Raw genomic sequence first — 22,472 nt, 5'->3', positions numbered from 1 at the left:
TGTATTAATAATTTCATTTATGCCACAACAGAAACAACAGGGCCTGTGGGCCACATTGCTCATCTGTGAAGATGGGCAACTAGTTAAACAAGTCTTAATTTACACAATATAAAATGTTTTCATAACTTGAAGATTTATGCTTAATAAATACTACTGTACAATGGCTAAACTATTTCAAAAACAACAAACAATCAATCGATTAAAATATGGAATGTCAAAGATGACAACAATGATGAAGACAACAAAGATAGACTGAAAAGCTCACACCAACCAGCAGTTCACATGAGCGAAACAACAAATAATACCTGGTGGTATTTAGCACAACAATTTTATCACCATATTGCTAATTCAGGAACACACCGAAACACTGTAGTAATGTCCATAAAATACCATCTTCGCTAGCCAAGTGTCCGATTCTCTTATTCTCATGAGAGTAAGTAAATCGGACACTTGGCTAGCGAAGATGATGAATTACAACTTTTGATTAATTATACAAATACATGTAACCAGGTATTCAAAAACTTCCTATATACATCTCAGGATTTAACCTATATGATGGTTCAAACATTTTGCATGCAAGCTCATACATCTAACTTGAATGTAATAGCATAGAAGAATATTACCAAACAAATATGACATAAATTATTGTCCGATAAACTGACAGTTAAATCTGGTTTTGAAATGATAATTTGAATTCCTTTTAAAATAACAATTTCAGATGATATGTGATGTAAGTATAGGATCCTAAACTGTGTGGCGAAATGGCCAGGAAGCGTGCATGACAGTAGGATATTTAGAGACAGCCGTATCTCTGTTGCCTTTGACAATGGTATATATCATTAATTAAGAATTTTCTAGGCTTTGAGATAGTACCAATGCAATAGACTGATTGTACTATATTTTTTCTATATCAACAGGACAATACAAAGGTTTCCTTCTTGGTGACTCAGGATACCCCTGCAAGCCCTACCTTATGACGCCATATCCTGTTCCCTCTACTCCAGCAGATGTCAAATTCAACAACTGCCATGCTAAAACAAGAGTTCTCATTGAACAGACTTTCGGAATTCTTAAGAAACGATTTTCATGTTTGTCCACTGGCCTACGCACAACTCCAGACAAGGCATGTAGTATCACTTTGGTCTGTGCAGTCTTGCACAACATTGGTATTGAAAGAAAAGATATCTTAGATGTAGACGAACTATTTGTAAACCAGGAGGATGTTAGATTTGATGTAGGGGATCAAAGAGATGGCAAACATGTTAGGGATTATATTTGTCAGGCATTTTTTTTCTTGAAATAAAACAGGTTATCTATTACTAATACTAAAGGTTTGGACGATATACAGAAAAAAAAAGATAGAATCATTTTTTTCTTCTTAAATGATGACTATTAAAAGGGCATGGACACGATTTTGGCTGAAAAATTTCAAACTTTTATTTTTCCAGTTTCAATGTTTACATTGTTTAACATTGAAGGTAATTCTAATGGTCAGCAAAAATTCGAATGTCAGTTGTCGAGGTACATGGGAGATACAGAGGTCACAAGTCCTTGTTATGTAAACAAGGCTTGCGTCATGTTTTTGTTCATATAGATTAAATATACTTGTAAAAGTTTTGGTTAAAGCAGATTTTTCATATTACAAGTTAATTCTGAACACAATTAAACAGTTTCTAGAGTTTGTCACATCTCATTTTGTTTTCAACATATTTCCTATGAGTGAAAAATTATGTTGAGAGACATTAAACAAGATAAAATAAATCAATCTATTTAGCAATTTTTAAGTATACGAAAACATGGCTCTGGCCTTGTTTACATAACAAATGATCGTGAGTGCTGTATCCAACTTGTAATTCAACAACTGACACTCAAAGTTTGGTTGACCATTAAAATTACACTGTACCTGAGTTAAGCAATGGGGAAAATAAAATTTGAGAATTTTCAGCTAAAATTGCATCCATGCCCCTTTGAAATATTCATTGAATACAAATACTTATTAATGCATCACAAAATGAAATGTTGGAATGCATCAAAACATGATATACATAATATTTTACATTAATTCATACAAATCAAGCATATCTTCCCAACCATACTACATGCCTTGTCTGGATTGTCTTGTCTATTACAAATTTTGTAAAAATAACAGCACCATAGATTTTTCCAGATAACAACATTTTGATACTGTAGATCAAAAACATTTAATATACAATAACATTCTGCCTATACATAAATAGGCAAAGTTTTACACACATGTATTCCTACTGAAACCCATATATATGTTAATAGGAAAATGATCTAGTAATGCCAACACCTACATCAAAGAGACGGAAAAAGTATGGAAGATGAAGAAATCCTAAATAGTATTTGTAATGTACTTGTAAATTCTTACTCTCGAATATTATTTTACTGTTCTACACATACATGTACACAGAATATATACCAACCCTGTGAATCACAACAGAAACAAAAAATAACTAGTTTTAATTGTAACGGAGATCGTTATGGATGTTTCCCAATCTCCCATCACCACTAAAGAAGTGGTGCCATTGTGCTTCAGCACAACACATCATTTTACATATACAGTTTTTATAGTATGAACCTATGATGTCTATATCATTCCATTTTTCTTTCATAAGGGAATTCATCGATTATCTAAATATCTGCCAATCAAAGCAAATCACATGTGCATACAGATTGGTCATTTTGACCATGTAAATCAATTGAAACTGTATATATATATATATATATACATCACAATATATAACTTTCAAAAGATTTCATTGAACAAGATGCCCATAGGCCACATCACTCACAAGCTTTGGTACCAAAAGACAGGTCTTGTCACATATCAATATGATTAGTGGCCCTGTTGTTCTTGAGAAGATTTTATAAGATTATTCCTATACATCACCATTGAAAAACTTTGATACACTATTTTGGTCCTACACTACCCAAAAATACCATGATCTGAACGAACTCAAATCTACAATATGTTAGGAAGCATTCATAAAAATTTCAACTTTTCTGGGCCAGTGGTTCTTGAGAAGATTTTCAAATGATCCTAACTTATTTTTGCCTTCTCTTGAGAGAGCAGGGCCCTTCATTTGAATGAAATTCAATCCCCTTCAGTGTAGGATGATTTATGCCACTTTTGATTGAAAATGGGAATAGTGGTTCTTCAGAAGAAGATTTACAAAAGACGTGTAATACATTTTAACTACTTCGTGTGCTTGAGCACTTTCTGAGAACACTCCCATGCAAACATGTATTGTTGAGAAAAAGAAGAAGGAGAAACAGAGTAAAAACAAAATGCCTACTGCTCTGAACATGCCTTGTCCATTTTAGATTGCAAAATTTTCATTTTCATTTAATAATATGCTGTCTTTGTTTGGTAAGCCTCCCTTTCTGCCCGAAGGGTTAAAATCTCTTCATCCTCCATCGTCGTCCGTCTCTTTGATGTGGATGGTGTTGGCAAAAAACCCAAGTCAATAACCTGACAGTTCACTGTTGCATTGGAACTGGCTACAATGATACATTTATAAATTGTAGTACATAAATCATGAAATAGAAGTACAAGTTTTTAATTAATATCAGGTTCTGCAGCAGAATGGTTGCGAAACACAATTCTACATCGAATGATTTCAGTTAATGTCTTTTGTATATGTGTAGCTTTTCTAGCCCAGTGGTTCAAGAGAACAAGATTTCTAAAGAATGTCGCCATATATCCGCATGTAAAACTTTGATCCCCTATTGTAGGTCGGGGCGACCTACAACCATGGACCATGATTTTAACAAAATTGAATCTGCACTTTGTAAGGCAAGAGTCATGTAAATTTTAATTTTTCCAACCCAGTGGTTCTTGAGATGATTTCTAATGACTCCATCCCATTTTTGCACTTATGTAATTATCTACCCTTTCTAAGGGGCATGGCCCTTCCAGTGAACTAACAGGTGAGCTAAAATTAAATACATGTACATGTAACAGTGAAACCTTTATGAATTATTTCATATTCACATACATGTGGAGGCAATCTCAGATGAGGAAGTATGTTGCTGTGGCACCTCATTTGGCACAGAGTAAAGTATCACTGCAATGAAAAATAGTGTTAGTGGAAATAAACTTCGCTCCATCTCGACAACGTCATAATTTTTTTTGTTGAACTACTGTCTCTTTATAATACTGTTTTTATAATGTTTCAAGTTTGTTTAATAATGTATGGTTAAAGGTACATTGTACATATGTTGTAAAGTGAAATGTGGACTGTTTTTCAATGAATATTTTTTGGGGGGTGACATGTAGAAAACTTTAGAAAAGACACAAGATTTGAAAAGAAAATTACAAGAATTATGTCAGTTAAGAGTTGCAAATAAATTGGGCCAAAATTAAAAGTATTTGTTTGATGCACATGTACTCCAACATACAACTTTCAAGGTTGGACATTTTATATCAAGAGAAAAAGTTTGGTTTGCTAAATGAGAATCATTCAATACATCATGGACATGAATAATTGTTAAATATGAAAATTAAAAGTTTGGCTTAATAAATGAGAATCATTCAATACATCATGGACATGGATAATTCATTAATTGTCAAATATGAAAAATAACATCAGAAGATGTCAAGATTTTTCCCCACAAAGTTCTTAACAATTATTTGGCATGAATGAATATTATACATTGGGGTAATGTACATCAAATAATTTTTTTCATACTTGGCCTTACTAACTGATATACTTTAATTGTCTGTCTGTATTTCTTGGGTATACCCTGCAACACAATATTTGCTAAAATAAGTGTTATTTATTCCCTAATTCAAACGCTTCAAAGACGTCTGTAGTTTCACGGGATATATTGCTCAATTGTATTATCACCCTCTCGGGGGAATTGAAGATGATTGCAAGTTTGATAAATATTTGAGTTAAACGTAAACGCATTTTCTGTTTGCAATGACTAAAGAACAGAATAAATTTTGGAACATAATATATGCTGCTAAAAATTGAAAATTTATCTAATCATGTATTTCATTGGAAAAGAGATTATCGGACACTTGGTCCGGCCAACAACTGATATTGATCGGACCAAAACAAAAATTACCGGACATTTGCCAATGTCCGACGGACCTTTGGAATCACTGATTTATAAAATCAGATTCGTCTGATATCTACAGATCGAAGCATGCCATATGTGTAAAAAATTTCATAAGTATATTTTCCAAACTGATGCTTTAGAAAATTGACTGGTTCCGTTGCACTGACTAAAACAAATGTCAGTCAGTCTATCAGACTTTTAATCAGTCATAGACTAACGGGCATATGCTAATTTCGAGCCCTCCATATAGGATACATTTCGAACATTAATGTACACTATATACCTTCCTCTGTGTCATGTCCTCCAGACAGACCACACAATGTAGGCCTGTCCCCCATTCCATCAATAATTTCTGCCTCCACTGGAGTGGTCGAGGGAGGCTTTGGTCCTCCACCAGTTGCCGGTCTCCTGATGGCATCCGCTTTCTCCTTTGCTGAAATTTATTTTTCACACCAGTATAATATATACAAGAGGCCCAAGGGTCACATTGCTCACCTGAGTCACTTGGCTAATATTTAAAGGTTTTCCCTATATATTTGTATGCAAAACTGTGATCCCCCCTTGTGACCCCATCCTCCCCTGGGGGCCATGATTTTAACAAACTAAAATCTGAAATATGTCAAAAAGTTTCATGTAAATTTCAGATTTTCTGGCTCAGTGGTTCTTGAGAAGAAGATTTTCAAAGATTTTTCCTATATATTTGTATGTAAAACTTTAATCCCCCTTGTGGCCCCATCCTACCCCCGGGGGCCATGATTTTAACAAGCATGAATCTGCACTATATCAGGAAGCTTTCATATAAATATCAGCTTTTCTGGCTTAGTGGTTCTTGAGAAGAAGATTTTTAAAGATTTTTCCTATATATTTCTATGTAAAACTTTGATCCCCTATTGTGTCCCCATCCAACCCCCGGGCCCATGATTTGAACAAACTTGAATCTGCATTATGTCAGGAAGCTTTCGTGTAAATCTCAGCTTTTCTGGCTTAGTGGTTCTTGAGAAGAAGATTTTAAAAGTTTTTTCCTATGTATTTGTATGTAAAACTTTTATCCCCCTTTGTGGCCCCATCCTACCACCGGGGGCCATGATTTGAACAAACTTGAATCTACAATATGTCAGGAAGCTTTCAGGTAAATTTCAGCTCTTCTGGCCCAGTGGTTCTTGAGAAGATTTTTAAATGGTCATATCCTATTTTCGCATTTTTGTGATTATCTCCCCTTTTAAAGGGACATGGCTCTTCATTTGAACAAACTTGAAAGCCCTTTACCCAAGGATGCTTTTCGCCATGTTTGGTTGAAATTGGACCAGTGGTTCTGGAGAAGAAGTCGAAAATGTGAAAAGTTTAACAGACGGACAGACAGACAGACGACGGACAAAAAACGATCAGAAAAGCTCACTTGAGCTTTCAGCTCAGGTGAGGTAAAAATGAAAGAGTGATGCACATCTGATATTTAGCAACAACTGTGGAGACATGCATACATACATGTATATTATATGAACATCAATACTAGTAATAATTTTGAGGATTTTTTTTTATAGATACGATGATTATAATATAAGCATACTTTGTTTTCTTTAACAAATGTCTCCACATCTCCCCAAATTGAAATTACACCAGATTGCACCCCCTCCCCTTTCCTCAATGTACTCCATAATACGGAAGATAAAGCAGGAACATCTATAATAGGCATTATGAACTGCATTTTGTGCATCGACGAAAAAGATGGAGAAAAAAATTAAACATCAACGTGATCTATGTCATTATTGTATATGATACAAAATCAATGACTATTATCATGTTGAAGTACTAGTTGGAAAGTTGAACATACCCAAAAAGATGGACTTAATGCGATTACAACCCCCACCCTCATGTCATACCTCTTTGTTTTAGGTTTCAATACTGCTTCTTCACCTCTTCAATCCCCCTTTGACTGGTTTCAGATTGTCTACATAATACACATACATTGTATTATTTCAAAGGTGAAATAGAAAGAAATGCTCTTTAAAAAATCTATAGACTGTTCATTTAATGGATCATTTTAGTAAATATTACCATATCATATATTTTAATAGAATGTAATCAAATTTATTAGAATGAAAAGAACAAATGATCAACTCATAAAGTATGACTACACAATTATCTGTAAAATATCCTGAAAACCATATTTTATTGGGAATGAGAAATCATTCATTTTCCATAATAAGGTTCGGTACAATACATCTCCTGAAAATATTAGCTGTATAGCACATAAGTGAATAATTCATGTGTGTTATAAGTATATGTAGCCATCTACAAGAGTTTAAAGTGGATTTTAAATTTTGATTTCAATTAAATGTTAGTGATTTCGTAAATTAAATTTTTTTTAATCTGATATTTTTTTAAGGTATAATCTGGCATTCTTCAGATGCATGTAGATATTCATAAATGCACATTAAATTCCATTTTTGTAAATAAAAAAAAATCTAACAGCGACATATACACGGTGTGTTTGTGTATATCTGCATATATGTACACACACATAAATGCATTTGATGTTCATTAATGCTGGGTATAGATATCGCAGGAACCGGTAACTTATACTATGCTACCCCCTAAATAATTTTAAAAAAAAACAACATTTTATTTGGGAATGGTATAGGCCTAGTATAGATCCCCTACAATCATGACTATTACAAAATTAACGGTTCATGTATATATATATATATATATATATATATATATATATATATATAATACATAAGTACCTATCTCAAAAACCTCGCATGCTATGATATAAATCTATAGCATAGCTTGTGAAGTTTATAGCACAAGCGTCTGTGGTATATTACGACTACTTCCTCAGTAATCAAAACTCGAACTATTCAAATTCGGAAATGCACTGGTACAAACTAACTATATTTATTTCCAATCAAGGGCCCTCAAGGGGCAGCATGAAAATACATACAAATAATGTACAAGTAATAAAGTGTATGTGTAAAACACGTTCGTCTTAATATTAGTAAGATGATAATTTTTGTTAAAAATAGACATCGAGTTTATATAGGGGAAATGAAAATATACTCCCGTTGCAATCGAAGCAAGGTGTAGATTCGCCGTAATCCCAAACTCGTATGATACGATGGTCTCGCTTCCGGTAAACAAAATGAGCAGATCGGTGCCAATACAATTCGCCTCAATAGGATGTTTCAACAAACACTCGACTTTGATAATAAATATATGGATGTCAAAAATAGTTAAGAAATTTTAGATTTTTATTAAGATCAATTTCATCCGATTAAATTAATTATTTATTTAAAACATAATGCGTTTGTGCAATGTTCCGGGGATGAACTTCTTTTCAATGAAAGGTACACAGATTTTGTTCATAGCAAAAAAATACAACACAGTACTTACGCATTGACGAATTGAGCGACTTCCTCCCACGCTGATCCCTTCACATTAGAGTTCTTCACTCCCCCTGCCCCCTTAATTTTGCCGAAAAGGCGGTCCTCTCTGCATCGGACCGCCTCCACCAAGGCCAAACGCTCTCTCTCGGTCCAATTTGGTTTCCGTGCTTTAGGAAAGTCCTCCATCTTGACGTTATACGCGGCAGAAGACAAGCAGACGATTTGTTTACGAAAGATACAGCTGTGCGGATGTTACGTTTTTTGACAGACGGGTCGCTTAGTGTCGTGAGGAATAAACTCAGATGAGTAATAAGATTAACTCAGCTGAGATTTTACTAAGATCGTTTTGAGAAATGCAATTTGAGCAAAATCTCAACTAAGATAAAAACTCAAACTTAAGTTGAAACTGAGTTCAAGATTTGAGATTTTTTCGAGAAATCCAGGCCTGGTGTCGTTTACAACTAAGATTGAAATGCATCCTCAAAAGTTTCTTAACTTATATGGCTACACTAATTTGGAAGATGCATGTAATATTACTTTCATTTTATGTCATGGCTATGGACAAATCCTTGAAAACACTTTAACATCATGCCTCTCCGTCATAATTGTACTGCAATATAATAAGATTAATTCATGATAAAATACGTAGGCCACTATGTGATGATTAAGATTCACAGAATATGATGCAGGTGCCAGAATCCAGAATTTTAAATGTCGTATTCTGATTATGAAACGTCAGAATATAATTTATTCAATTTATATGAATTATATTATTTTGGTACGTATCTTTTCGTCATCTTTCTCTGCAACATATATATCCAATATTTCCAACTTTCCATATAGGTGATCATTAATTGTTTAATTTCAGGATAAAGCTGAGCGTGACGTGTGTATGTTCCATTATACGCAGTGGCCTGACCATGGTGTCCCAGAACCGCTGGCTCTTGTGGTATTCCATCGACACGTTCTGAAAACTTCTGTCGAACATCCAGGGAAGTACACTCTTGTTCACTGCAGGCGCGTATTACTATTTATTCTTTCATATTTTTCAATAGCAACATAGTATAATTCATCCACTGAATATTTTCAGCCTGTCGCAGTGATAACAGTGATATTTTCAGTGTGAAAATAAAATTACTTCATGACAGCAATGAGAAAATGTTGGGAATATACAAGATAAAATTCTGAAATTGGATTTTTAAAATTTCGTGCACCAGACAGGATTTAGTGACCTTTGATTACCTTCAATATAATTTACCATGCTGGTGGTCTCACTGTTGTTGAAGGGTTTTCCCCCAAAATAATCATATTTATCAAATAATTTTACTATTCGACTAATTGAGATCCATGTCTAATATACTAGAATGTTAAACATTGATAATATCAACTACTTCTATTTTAACCGCTGGTTATATTAATGATTTCTAATTTAACCGTTGATTATATTAATGAATTTCATTTTAACCATTGATTTTATTGATGACTTCTATTTCAACCGTTGATTATATTGAAGACTACTAATGACTTCTATTTAACAATACAGCGCAGGGATTGGTAGGACAGGGACGTAGATAGCATTGGACGCGCTTAATAAGGGAGGGGATATAACCGGGAAAGTTAATATCCGGCAGTATGTAGAAACCATAAGAAACAGCCGTGCTAACATGATCCAGGGTGACGTAAGTTTGTGTTTTACTCTCTTTGATTCCTAGTGGATAGTTTTACGGGATATCTTGATCGGGGCAACGGAGTTATCCGTAGTCAAAATCAGTGTGCTAAGAAGGGTGTAACATTTGATATGAAACACGTCAGATAGCATTTAGTCCAATGATAGGTTATAGATAATAAATTTCAATTGAAATGGTAATTGTTACGCATGTGTTCTCGTTTATCGGTGTTCATGTGTTTTCAAACAATTCTCATTCAGACGAAACTTCGAAATCAAAGTCCTAGATCTGATTAGTAGCATTCAATTAGATCTGATTAGTAGCATTCAATTCTCTGTAAAGAATTGTTGGTAGATGTGCTATATTATGCATGCATTCCTTGATATGTTACATATATTCTCATGGGCACGAATTATCCTCCTTTGTTAGGTGACATGTTTCTATATTCATATGAAGCAGAATTTATTCAAAAACTTCTACGCGAGAAGAAACAATATCTTGCTGTGGCCTTCAATTCAACATTTAGATCTATCGACGACGCTTTGTCTATTAACAATAATAACTTTCGTTCATATGTCGATTCGATATATCCCTGTGAGCTCGAAATAAAAGACACCACAGAGTCGTCCACTTCTGCCTCATACTTAGATATTTTATTGAAAGTAGACATTAACGGCAAACTGACAACTCAACTGTATGACAAACGGGATGATTTCAGCTTCTTCGTCGTCAACTTCCCATTATTTATGTAGCAATATTTCATTATCACCAGCATATGGTGTTTATATCTCTCAACTAATTCGGTATGCAAGAGCTTGTTCTGCGTATAGTCAGTTTTTAGATCGAGGCAAGCTACTGACAAACAAGTTGATGGCACAAGGGTTTCAACAGTGTCGATTGAAGTCAGCATTTCGCAAATTATATGGTCGTTATAACGATCTAGTTCATCAATGGAACCTGCCATTGCGTCAGGTGCTTTCTGACGCGTTTCATACAGATAGTTAGACCGTTCTTGACACACTGATTTTGACTACGGATGTCTCCGTTTGCCTCATCGGGATATGGGGCTCACTGCGGTGTGACCGTTCGAAAGGGGATGCTTGCTCCTCCTGGGCGCCTGGTCCCACTTTTGGTGTGTCCGGGGTCCGTGTTTGCCCAACTATCTATTTTGTATTGCTTGTGGGAGTTATGAGATTGATCGCTGTTCGTTGTCTTCACCTTTCATATAGATATGTGTATTGGGTTCGTTTAGAATTTTAGATCATTACAAATAATATAAAGAGAGAAAATCAGGTTTTTTAATACCCGTTTATAATGCAATTCATATTTAAGGATCAATACAAAGTTGTCTACTTGGCATTACTTGAATCATTCCAAGGAAAAGGAAGGTCTGAATCAACCAGGACATTTCTACGAGAATTCCAGGATCATTCCTGTTATATCAATCTCGGAGAAATAGCCAATAAATCACCACTTTCTGCTGAATTTCAGGTGATTCTATTGATGAATCTCTAATAAAATAGCAGCGTGTCTTAGTCTGGATGATTTGAACAGTTTGTTGGATATTCTAGAACGATATTTGTGATTTTGTACAGTAACATGTGACATGAGAATGATCTTCAGCTTTTGTTTCTAGGACCTGTTGTCCGGAAGACGAGAATACACACAAGAGGACTACAAAACAGGGCGGCAAAACGTATCGGCCAATTACACACCCAGTGTTCTGCCTGGTAAACCAGTTTGTATAATACATGAATACCTTGGTGCCACAAAACGCAGTTCATCTTGCAATAATGATAGACTATTACCGATTAATGATTAATCCCCATCACAGTTGAATATTTACATTTCACTAATGGTACCACACTTTTAACATAGAGAGTTTACAATGCACTTTCACTTTAACATAGTAACATATTCATGTAGATACATTCTTACTGATGTCTGCCGACAAGAGATCCCAAGGCGGCTCGATCCTAGGCCTCCTGCATTCCATTTTGATATAATTGCACATTAGCTCCACATCCTTTAACTTTGACTGAATCAACTGCTATTATATATATATAGGGTACCCAGAGACATAAAACCCTTCTGACTGATGAATTGTATATAAATTTCTTGAAACCATTTCAGTTGAAAGTTACATGTGTCCATTGTCAAACACTAAAGGGAAGAACACCTACTACAACGCAGTTTCTTTACAGGTTTGTCTGCTGTGTAATATATACATTTGTGAATAGAACATGGGGGCGATATGTTTATCAGACCGCCATTTGTTCTAGCAAGGGGTTTCTGATATACTTATATTCTTACAAAGTAGAGTAAACTCTTCGCTAGTGAAAATGGTCAGACCTAAGAACAATTAAAAGGACAAAATGTAATCCTAGGAATTGAACTTTTTCAAAGATTCCAAGATAAATATTAATTTCTGTATAGATCAAAACAATTCTGTCATCTTTATTGTGCAGACCCTATCAATTGATAACGTTCATATACTTAAATTTCTTATGGATCGCCTTACGGGAACAGTGTATGATTTTTATGTAGGATTAATGACCTTTGTTCTTATTATGCTTCACCTGGAAGGGGATAGTCAATATTTCATGTCTGAAATGTCTAACTTTGATTATATAGACTTATTAAATTGCTAATGCAATTTGTCTTTGACAACACACCGTGTGTTGATTACTTTATTGTGTGTAGCGCAGGTGTTGGTCATTGCGAGTCGGCGGAAAACCTCAAAATTGTAAATACCGTTTAAACAAAATGAATCCATGGTAATTATTCCTGATTTGTAAATGTATAATATAGAGATTTACAAGTCATTTGAATATGAAAACTACAATATTATTTTAAATAACCATAATTTACTACTACAAATGTATAAATCATTTACATTGAATGCACCGATTGAATACAACAATGCGTACATGATGAATACATTCTGCATGTTGTCTTTCATTTCCTGTTCCTTTTCAGTCTTTTGCAAGAAATGACCATTTCATCAGTGCTCAATATCCTCTCCCAGATTACACAGAGGACTTCCTGAGACTTGTGAAGGCTTATTATGCACCTACAATTGTATCCCTGAGTCCGTTGGTGGAAATCGAATCGGTATGGTCGAGAAAAAATCCTGCAATTTGTATTATGAACAGTCTTGTATCCATTCATTTACTAATCATTTGTCAGGTCACTGCGCACGACTTTGATGTTACAATGACGTCATTTTTATTTTTTTTTACGTATACGGTGTTGGACATAAGCATCCAAATTTAATATTGAGAGATTAGAATCAATGTGCACTTTTAAATCATGGAACATTTATATAATTATTTGATTTTAATCTTCATGACAAATGGGATGACTTCAGCTTCTTCATCGTGACCTTCCTATATCTATTTATCAATATTCCTTTGTCACCTGCATATGATGGTTATGTCTCGCAACTGATTCAAGTCTATGGACAATTTTTAAATCGAGACGACCTGCTGACAAATACGTTGCTGTTACGGGAATTTTAACCGTCTCGTTTACGGTCAGCATTTAGTAAATTCTATGGTCATGATAATGATCTAATTTGCAAATATTGTACAACCTGTCATTAGGTCGAAAGCTGTCTAGAGTCGTTCTTTATATACTGATTTTGACTACGGAATACTCAGTTTACCTGATCAAGATGTGACCGGTCAAAAGGAAATGCTTGCTAGTACTTCACCTTGGCATCTGATGTCACCTCTGACCAGTGTGTCCAGGCGTGCGTGTTTGTCTTCTTATTAATGTTGTATTCTTTATAGGATTTATTACATTGGCCACTCTTCGTTATTTTCACTTTTGAATAAGTCTATTTGCTTCAAACAAGAAAGAAATTGGCCTTGTAAATTGTACCAAAGATGTTTCAATAGCAACATTATTGAACAAAAATATTCATTATGAAGAAAAAAAAAATTATGTGTATCACAACGTTGTACAGTGATGCCTTAGGTGAGGGGATTTTGGGTAGAGTGATGTCAGTCGCTAAATTGGAGTAAGAAAAGGAAAGAGGTATAATTGTATGCATACCAATTTAACGAATCTCGATATTTAAACTGTTGAAACTTCTACGATATGTGATTTATCAAACTTTTATTGATATGATGACAATGCTCATATAGCAGTCTACTGATAGGTATGAAATAGAAAGGCTTGGTGGAGTTCATAGTATCGAGTGAGTACATTTTCTAGGTCTACAAACTATCCTTTCTATAGACTGTGGAATCATTAGAATTCGTGGTGGCTCAATTTTCGTGGAATTCGAGGGTACCCCTAACCCACGAATTTACATCCTCAACGAATAAAGAATCATAATTACATTCCATAGTTATATTTCTTACAAATATATAAATCCACGAAATTACATCCCCACGAACCAGTAAAAATCCACCAATCCACGAAAATTGGTCCCCTCGAATATGAATGATTCTACAGTAGTTTGAATAAGTGAGTACATTTTCTAGGTCTGCAAACTATCCTTTCTATGTAGTTTGAATGAGTGAGTACATTTTCTAGGTCTACAAACTATCCTTTCTATGTAGTGTGAATGAGTATATTCTCTAGGTCTAAAAACTATCCTTTCTATGTAGTTTGAATGAGTGAGTACATTTTCTAGGTCTACAACCTATCCTTTCTATGTAGTTTGAATGAGTGAGTACATTTTCTAGGTCTACAAACTATCCTTTGTATGTAGTTTGAATGAGTGAGTAAATTTTCTACGTCTACAAACTATCCTTTATATGTAGTTTGAATGAGTGAGTACATTTTCTAGGTCTACATACTATCCTTTCTATGTAGTTTGAATGAGTGAGTACATTTTCTACGTCTACAAACTATCCTTTGTATGTAGTTTGAATGAGTGAGTACATTTTTTAGGTATGCAAACTATCCTGTGTATGTAGTTTGAATGAGTGAGTACATTTTCTACGTCTACAAACTATTCTTTGTATGTAGTTTGAATGAGTGAGTACATTTTCTAGGTCTACAAACTATTCTTTTTATGTAGTTTGAATAAGCGAGTACATTTTCTAGGTCTACAAACTGCGGATAACTCCGTTTACCTGATCAGGATATGGGGCTCACGGCGGGTGTGACCGGTCAACAGGGGATGCTTATTCCTCCTAGGCACCTGATCCCACTTCTGGTGTGTCCAGCGGTCCGTGTTTGCCCAACTATCTATTTTGTATTGCTTGTAGGAATTATGAGATTGATCACTGTTCATTATCTTCACCTTGCATGTAGTTTGAATGAGGGAGTACATTTTCTAGGTCTACAAACTATCCTTTCTATGTAGTTTGAATGAGTGAGTACATTTTCTAGGTTTACAAACTATCCTTCCTATGTAGTGTGAATGAGTATATTCTCTAGGTCTACAAACCATCCTTTCTATATAGTGTGAATGAGTATATTCTCTAGGTCTACAAACCATCCTTTCTATGTAGTGTGAATGACTATATTCTCTAGGTTTACAAACTATCCTTTCTATGTAGTGTGAATGATTATATTCTCTAGGTCTACAAACTATCCTTTCTATGTAGTTTGAATGAGTGAGTACATTTTTACGTTTACAAAATACTTTCTATATAGTTTCTATATAGTTTGAATGAGTTTCTCAGAATTACGACAGAGATAATCCTCATAGTTTTTAAAGAAAATCTGGAAATTTTACTTTGTATGTGTTTTATACATTTGTATTGATTTCGGGTGTAAACCTGACAATAAACTTTCAAAACTGTCCCGGATGTCATTTTAGCGTGATTGTTACTATAAATAACGGTTTAAATCTCACACTCAGAGGTAACGTTCGGTAACATCAGTATTGTGTGTAACTTTGTAAATGTACATGTAATAAATATATGCTGTTTCATTGAATTCTATTTTTGGATTAAAATCACCGATCTTTCAACTCGACATAAACACGTGTAATTACAAAATGCAAGCAGTCTAGACGAAAATACTATATACTCCTTGTGCAACCTCAGAAACCAACCAGTCATAATAATAATAATAATATCCAGTCATTGCAGTTCTGCATTTTGTCAGTTTTCAAATCCAGGCAAGCTACTTACAAACAAGTTGATGGTACAAGGGTTCCAACATTCTCGATTGAAGTCAGCATTTCGCAATTTCTATGGTCGTTATAACGATCTAGTTCGTCAATACAACCTATCATTGGGTCAAATGTTGTCTGACATGTTTCATACCGATTGTTAAGCCGTTCTTGGCACGCTGATTTTGAGTACGGATAACTCCGTTTACCTGAACAGGATATAGGGCTCATGGCGGGTGTAACCGGTCAACAGGGGATGCTTACTCCTCCTAGGCACCTGATCCCACCTCTGGTGTGTCCAGGGGTCCGTGTTTCCCCAACTATCTATTTTGTATTGCTTGTAGGAGTTATGAGATTGATTAATGTTCGTTATCTTTACCTTTCGTGATTTAAGACGGTTTACGATTGGCATGAGCTTAAATTTTGTAGTTGACTCCTTTCGTTATTATAACCATGCCCATAGTTTGTGTTTTCTTTTTCAGTCTTCACTTTGGCTTCCTGCTAAAAATGAAAGCAAAACGGTTGGAACATTCACGACTAAAATGACAGATTGTACACAAACGACAACAGTCACCAAGACTAGCATTACTCTGCACCAAAAGGTGTTCATTTGTAAAGTTTTCTGATGAATTTTGTTTTTACATTTCAAGAAGTACTGTTTGGTATTTATAATCCAAGATTCGTTTCGTCTCGAACACATGATTGCAGGGAGCTAGTGGCATGAGTGTTTGCATACTGGAAGGTAGAAGATGGAAAGGAGAAAGCGACTCCTCAAACCGGAGAGTTTTACTTGATCTCATCAACGAAGCGAGGGTGGAGGAAAGGACCCAACCTGAGGGAAGGATTCTGGTTCTGTCAAGGTTTCATTTGATTAATTTATTTTGGCAAACATGTATAATATCTTAAGAATTATTTGAAGATCCAGACCTGGGGATTAAAGAAAGGCTAATTTGGTCACGGGTTAAGCCAACTACACTCTTAATCTAGAAATAACACAAATATACCCGGTATAACACTTGTGAAAATTATACATCGCTTCTGATAAAACAAATCTTCCAGAAAATAGTCATTTTATTGCATAGCAAATGAATTCAATTCATAAATTATATTAGCATCAGAGTAATGAGATAAAATTCCATATTACTTAGTGATGGGGCCAAGCGATGTGGACAATTCTTGGTTGTATTCAATGCTCTGGAACAACTTACCATGGATACAGAGGTGGACATATTTACAATCACAAGACAACTCCGAATCCGACGGCCAGAGTTCATATCTTCTTTGGTATGATTGAAATACGTTCATTTTCCACTCATTTTTTTAATACGATTTCTTTTCCTTTGCACATCAAATGTACAGAGAACTCCATGTTTTTCTAATTTCAGGAAGAATATCAGTTTTGTTACGAGGCCATTGCTGATCATCTCCAAAATGACACAGTGTACGCGAATTGCTGAGGACCACTCAAAGAGACTGTGACATCAACCAGCCTTCCTCCTAATAACAATGGAAACACATTGAAGAATTTGTTAATTCACTGGAGACCAGTATTATATATGTACTGGTGTTATTGACTCACCCACACTTCACTTATTGTATGTGCTTGTTTCTTATTAACTATTCTTCCGCTTCTTCTTCTGCCTTAAAATGTCCGCCACCGTTATCTGTAACCAATAGATGAAAGTATTAGAAATTCAAGGATGTGATAATGCAATATATCTAGTTGTGTAGAAATGTTTTTGTTTTCAGTTTAAATGGAGTTAAGTTATATTTGGGGGTGGGTCCAATATAGAACTATGTGTGGAAAAATTAGTTCTAATTCAACAGATATAACTTCTTTTTTCAGTTTTAACAACATTTATTCAGGTATATAGTCAGGCTTTTACACAACCCTTACAACCCAACCTGACCAGGGGGGGGGGGGTTACTGGGTTTTAAGAATTCCAACTCTTTTGCTCACACATTCACACTGACATTCATACTAAACGAAGGCTAGAAGTAAAGAAAGTAGAAAAATTGACAATGTACTCTGGCTGAGTTCATAAATATCACACTATAATAATTAACAATCGGATATATGATGTAATACCAAGGTTGTTATTTAATAAAATACTACTTTAAACACATCGTTGATTGAATATACATTTACTTCACCTCTTACGAAGAAAAAATTATAACAAATGTATATAATACTAAAAAGAAGCATTTTAGGATATTTGTGTTTTAACATATTTTACGTTATACTTGAGCTAATGTTTCAAATAATTTCCATTTCTTTTCAAACTGATCTGTACAATTATATTTACTTGCAATTTGTTTTTCCACTCTGTATACATTTATCCAAGTGGCTTTAAATTTACTGCATGACAATCAATCTCCTCTTCATTTGGTTAAGTATATATAATGTTTGAAATGGTAATTTACAAAGTTTACCATTTTAATTTTCGAACATCCAAGGATAAAAGTTTTCTTATCAGTTATGATATTGAATGAAAATGTTTCAGTAAACCAACATTGCACATTTCTTTTTAAAAAATACTGACTTTTTCACAATCATACATAATATATTCCAATGATTCTCTCTCCTCTAAACAAAAAGAACATAAATCGTTTGATTTCCCAATCATTTTCAAAAAAGTGTTTGTAGTTAAAATTCTATGATTTACTCGATATTGTAGCCATTGTAATTTACTATCTTTTGTGTTCATAAAAACATCCATGTGAATTCCTCTCCATTCTTCACTAGATATTTCAAATTGTTTATTCCATTTTCTTTGTCCAGTTTGGTTTTTCTTTGCTAGAATTCAATATTTTGTAAATTTTTATATTGTTGGTTTTATCATCTAGCAAAGATAAAATGTAAGGCAATAGTTGGTTCTTGTTCTTTATTCAGATTATCGATATTAAAATATTTCATCATTTTCTTTACTGCTTGTGTTACTCCAAAAAATTCCAAAAATTAGTTTTGATATCAAATATTGTTTTGAATTGAGCATAAGTCATTATATTCCCTTCCTCATCCAGTAACGAATTTATTAAGTAAATATTGTTTTTACTCCATTCCTTCAAAGACATTCATTTTTTATCTACTTTAAGTTTTTCACTGTACCAAAGGAAAAGTTTTACTCATTTTTTCTGGTGTCAATTCATTTTCAAAACAAATCTTCAGTTTTTTTCCAAGAATTAAAAACATCTTGCCAAAATTTGTTTTTTGATTTTTCAATATTCTTTAATGCATATGTTGGTCCACATCTAATGACCTGACTAATATTAATATCTTCGCCCATGACAAATTTCCATTTTGTTGAACTCTAGCAATTTTTAACCCAAGATATTTTCATACTTGCAATAATTTTTTTTTATATTTATCATGTTTAAACCACCCTTTTCATATTCCTGGTTAACTATAGACTTTTTTACTTTATGAACAGGACTTTTCCACAGGAATTTAAAAAAAAACAGACAGTTTAACTGGTCAATAGTATCTTTTGATGGATTCGGTAAGGAAATAAACAAATGTACAATTTTTGAAATTGCTAGATATTTTATAACAGTTATGCGGCCAATTGGAGTCAGATTTCTTCTTTTCCCTTGTTTTAATAAATTCTTAATAGAAGAAGATATATAACTTGAAAAATATGATAGCGTCCTGGGGTCTTCAGAAATGAGAAGATGCCAAGGCATACAAACTAGTATCAAGGTCAAAGGATCCCAATGACCTTGACATCTGACCATGAATACCAAACCTGGTATAACTCTGGAATCGATATTGATAGAGACATGGAAATTTCTCAGGTATAATAAGACTAATAAGCAACAAACTAGCATGAAGGTCAAACTACTCCTATGACCTTCACCTTGTTCATAAAACGCATTACATTATGGGACCAACAGAGACATGGAATCGATAAAGATTTGATACTGAAATGGAGCTGAGTCGAATCACACCGTTCCATGACACATCCAGTATTCAACGTCTCCTCCAATACGATGCAACATACATCCAGTCACCGCTTACTCTCTTCCATCATATCTAATTCAGCTTTTTAAAACCATTGCACCTTTAATTCGGCGTCTAATCCATTTAATTCCGCGCTGTAACTCTACCTGACCTGAACGCACTCCATCAGCCATTTTTGTTGCTGTTTTCATTCTTACTTTCATGTATTTCTACGCGCCATTTCATAAAAGTTAATTAAAGCTTGTTGATGAGAGAAATTCATTTTTTACTATTTATAAAAACACATATTTACAGTACACGACACGAGTTTTATGCGTGTTCCACGCAACGCGGTGGAACAAATTTGCCTCAAACACGGTGGACCTTTAAAATTGTCGGCACCTTTGAAGTCCTATTTTTCCGTGCGAGCTAGACATTGAAGTCCACGGAGGATCTCCGTGGATACCACCGCGCATCTCCGTGGATGTCACCTGTACCTCCGTCGATGCCACCGTGTACCAACGTGTGATAAAACAAAGAAATAATTTCCGAAATGATTCATCTAAAAAACCTTTTCGCTTGGCCAGCATACATGCCCTCACCCCATTACTTATTTAGAAATTAGCTATAAATCATTCAATTCTTGTAATTGTTGTTTAATGATACGTTGGTGTTTTCGGTTCATATCCGTATGTAGACTTCCCTGCAGACGTTCGCACCTTTTTATGAAACGCCCAAACTCCCGACATCCTGCATATAAACATCTGTGTTATTACTACCACTCGTCGGTACATTGTTTCACGGCACCTGCAGCACAATTTCACCAAATAAAAGAAGGGTCATGAACAACGACAATCACATGCCAGTAATTTCAATTTGATAAACAGCAGTTCAAAGAAATGTGTACCATAAGCAATAGTTTATTTTCACGTAAGGTTTTCATTGTAATTAGGAATATGTTATTAAGGTCAGCTATATACATGTACATGTTTACATTGGATATGAATTTCATTATGTACTCAACTGTGAAGCAATGTGAGCAAAGAATCAAATTTTTATCACTTAAACAAATAAATATTAAAACTATCTTTACTTTTAAACAAACCTTTAGAAAACTCCGTACTTTCATTAGGAAAATTTCATTAGAATGCCCATACTTCACATTAATAATAACACGGGTTTTTTAGGTTTTTTTTTCTAACTTGATAAATACTTTATTACACGCATGTATTATTTACTAAATGTATATATAACAGCTTTTTGTCTTTATATTTTAATATACCATTGCATAATTATGATGAGATCCAATAAATTGAATTGAGTACATGTAGTCTTGAAATATCACAAAGTAAAGAGTTGACAACGATTGAAATAAAAATGCAGACGTTTTCTCGTTTATTCAGTAACTCAATAACTTGCGCGTCTTCTGAATGAAGGTTGTAAAACAAACGCACTAGGTTTTGGTCAGTTATAACATAATACGGGGGTAAAATTCATCTAATCTCCGCTAGCAATGGGTTTTGAGTCAAATGTGCCTTCGCGCACGAATAATCTCGGCTAACGAAGATGGAAAAAAAAAACCCATTTTTTATGATTACCAATGCTCTCTCTCTCTCTCTCTCTCTCTCTCTCTCTCTCTCTCTCTCTCTCTTGCTTTCATTATCTAATGCATCTAAAGATTAAATTAAAGATTTTAATAATCGATAGCGTATATGAATAAAAGCAAATAATCGTTAAGTCATTTCTGTTTATATTAGGGTTTTTTCATGAACTAGTTGCATTTGACACCGAGGATTTACATCCTTAAATATTGATTACAAGCACGTAGAATCGGAGAGGGTGTACTTTGAAAACTTGAAAGGTTTTCGTAGTCGGACAATTTAAGCACCATTTTTGTTGTTATTTTATTGCTTGTCAGAAATTTACACAACTTAACCGGCAACATACCCCTTCTGATACATTGAAAAATATAAGTAATGTTAGCACGGGCTCTATAAAGTTCAATCTGCAGTTTGGTCATACTTCGTCATTCAGTAACTTATTCAAAATTAAAAAAAAATGTGTGTCGGGTTAGCGGTACTATGATGTATGACTATAACAATGACCTGTGTATAACTTGTACATTCCATGCAAATTCGAAGGGGTTTTCGCCTCAGTAGAACAATGGGAGTCAGCTAATCCGTGTATTTGAAATCAACAGAAGTGCTTAACTTCTTGCAGAAAGTGTGAAATATATTGGGTCGGCGTAAGATACCCGTGATCTTAGATTAGATCTGATATCGCGCCGACCCAATATATTTCACACTTTT

The 22,472-nt window shown here is 34.4% G+C and overlaps 2 protein-coding genes and 1 pseudogene across 2 annotated transcripts in view; 2 read left to right on the top strand and 1 right to left on the bottom strand.

Annotated features, from left to right (window-relative positions):
* The window catches only part of LOC125669308 (uncharacterized), a 255,519-nt gene that overhangs the window by 32,009 nt on the left and 201,038 nt on the right, over positions 1 to 22,472 (top strand). The gene's annotated exons all lie outside the window — the stretch shown is intronic.
* Positions 2,884 to 8,743, bottom strand: LOC130046371 (uncharacterized; annotated as a pseudogene).
* LOC130054343 (receptor-type tyrosine-protein phosphatase C-like) lies at positions 15,654 to 21,586 on the top strand. The gene is made up of 4 exons (XM_056163884.1): positions 15,654 to 16,825; positions 16,932 to 17,083; positions 17,372 to 17,507; positions 17,609 to 21,586. Exons 1-4 carry the CDS (start codon positions 16,586 to 16,588, stop codon positions 17,678 to 17,680), a joined length of 600 nt encoding a protein of 199 aa, XP_056019859.1. The 5' UTR covers positions 15,654 to 16,585; the 3' UTR covers positions 17,681 to 21,586.

This window comes from Ostrea edulis, chromosome 4, assembly GCF_947568905.1.
Source record: "Ostrea edulis chromosome 4, xbOstEdul1.1, whole genome shotgun sequence".
In the NCBI taxonomy this organism is placed as follows: domain Eukaryota; kingdom Metazoa; phylum Mollusca; class Bivalvia; order Ostreida; family Ostreidae; genus Ostrea; species Ostrea edulis.
Note: the sequence above shows the minus strand (reverse complement) of the source record. Positions and strands in the feature narration are given on the sequence as shown.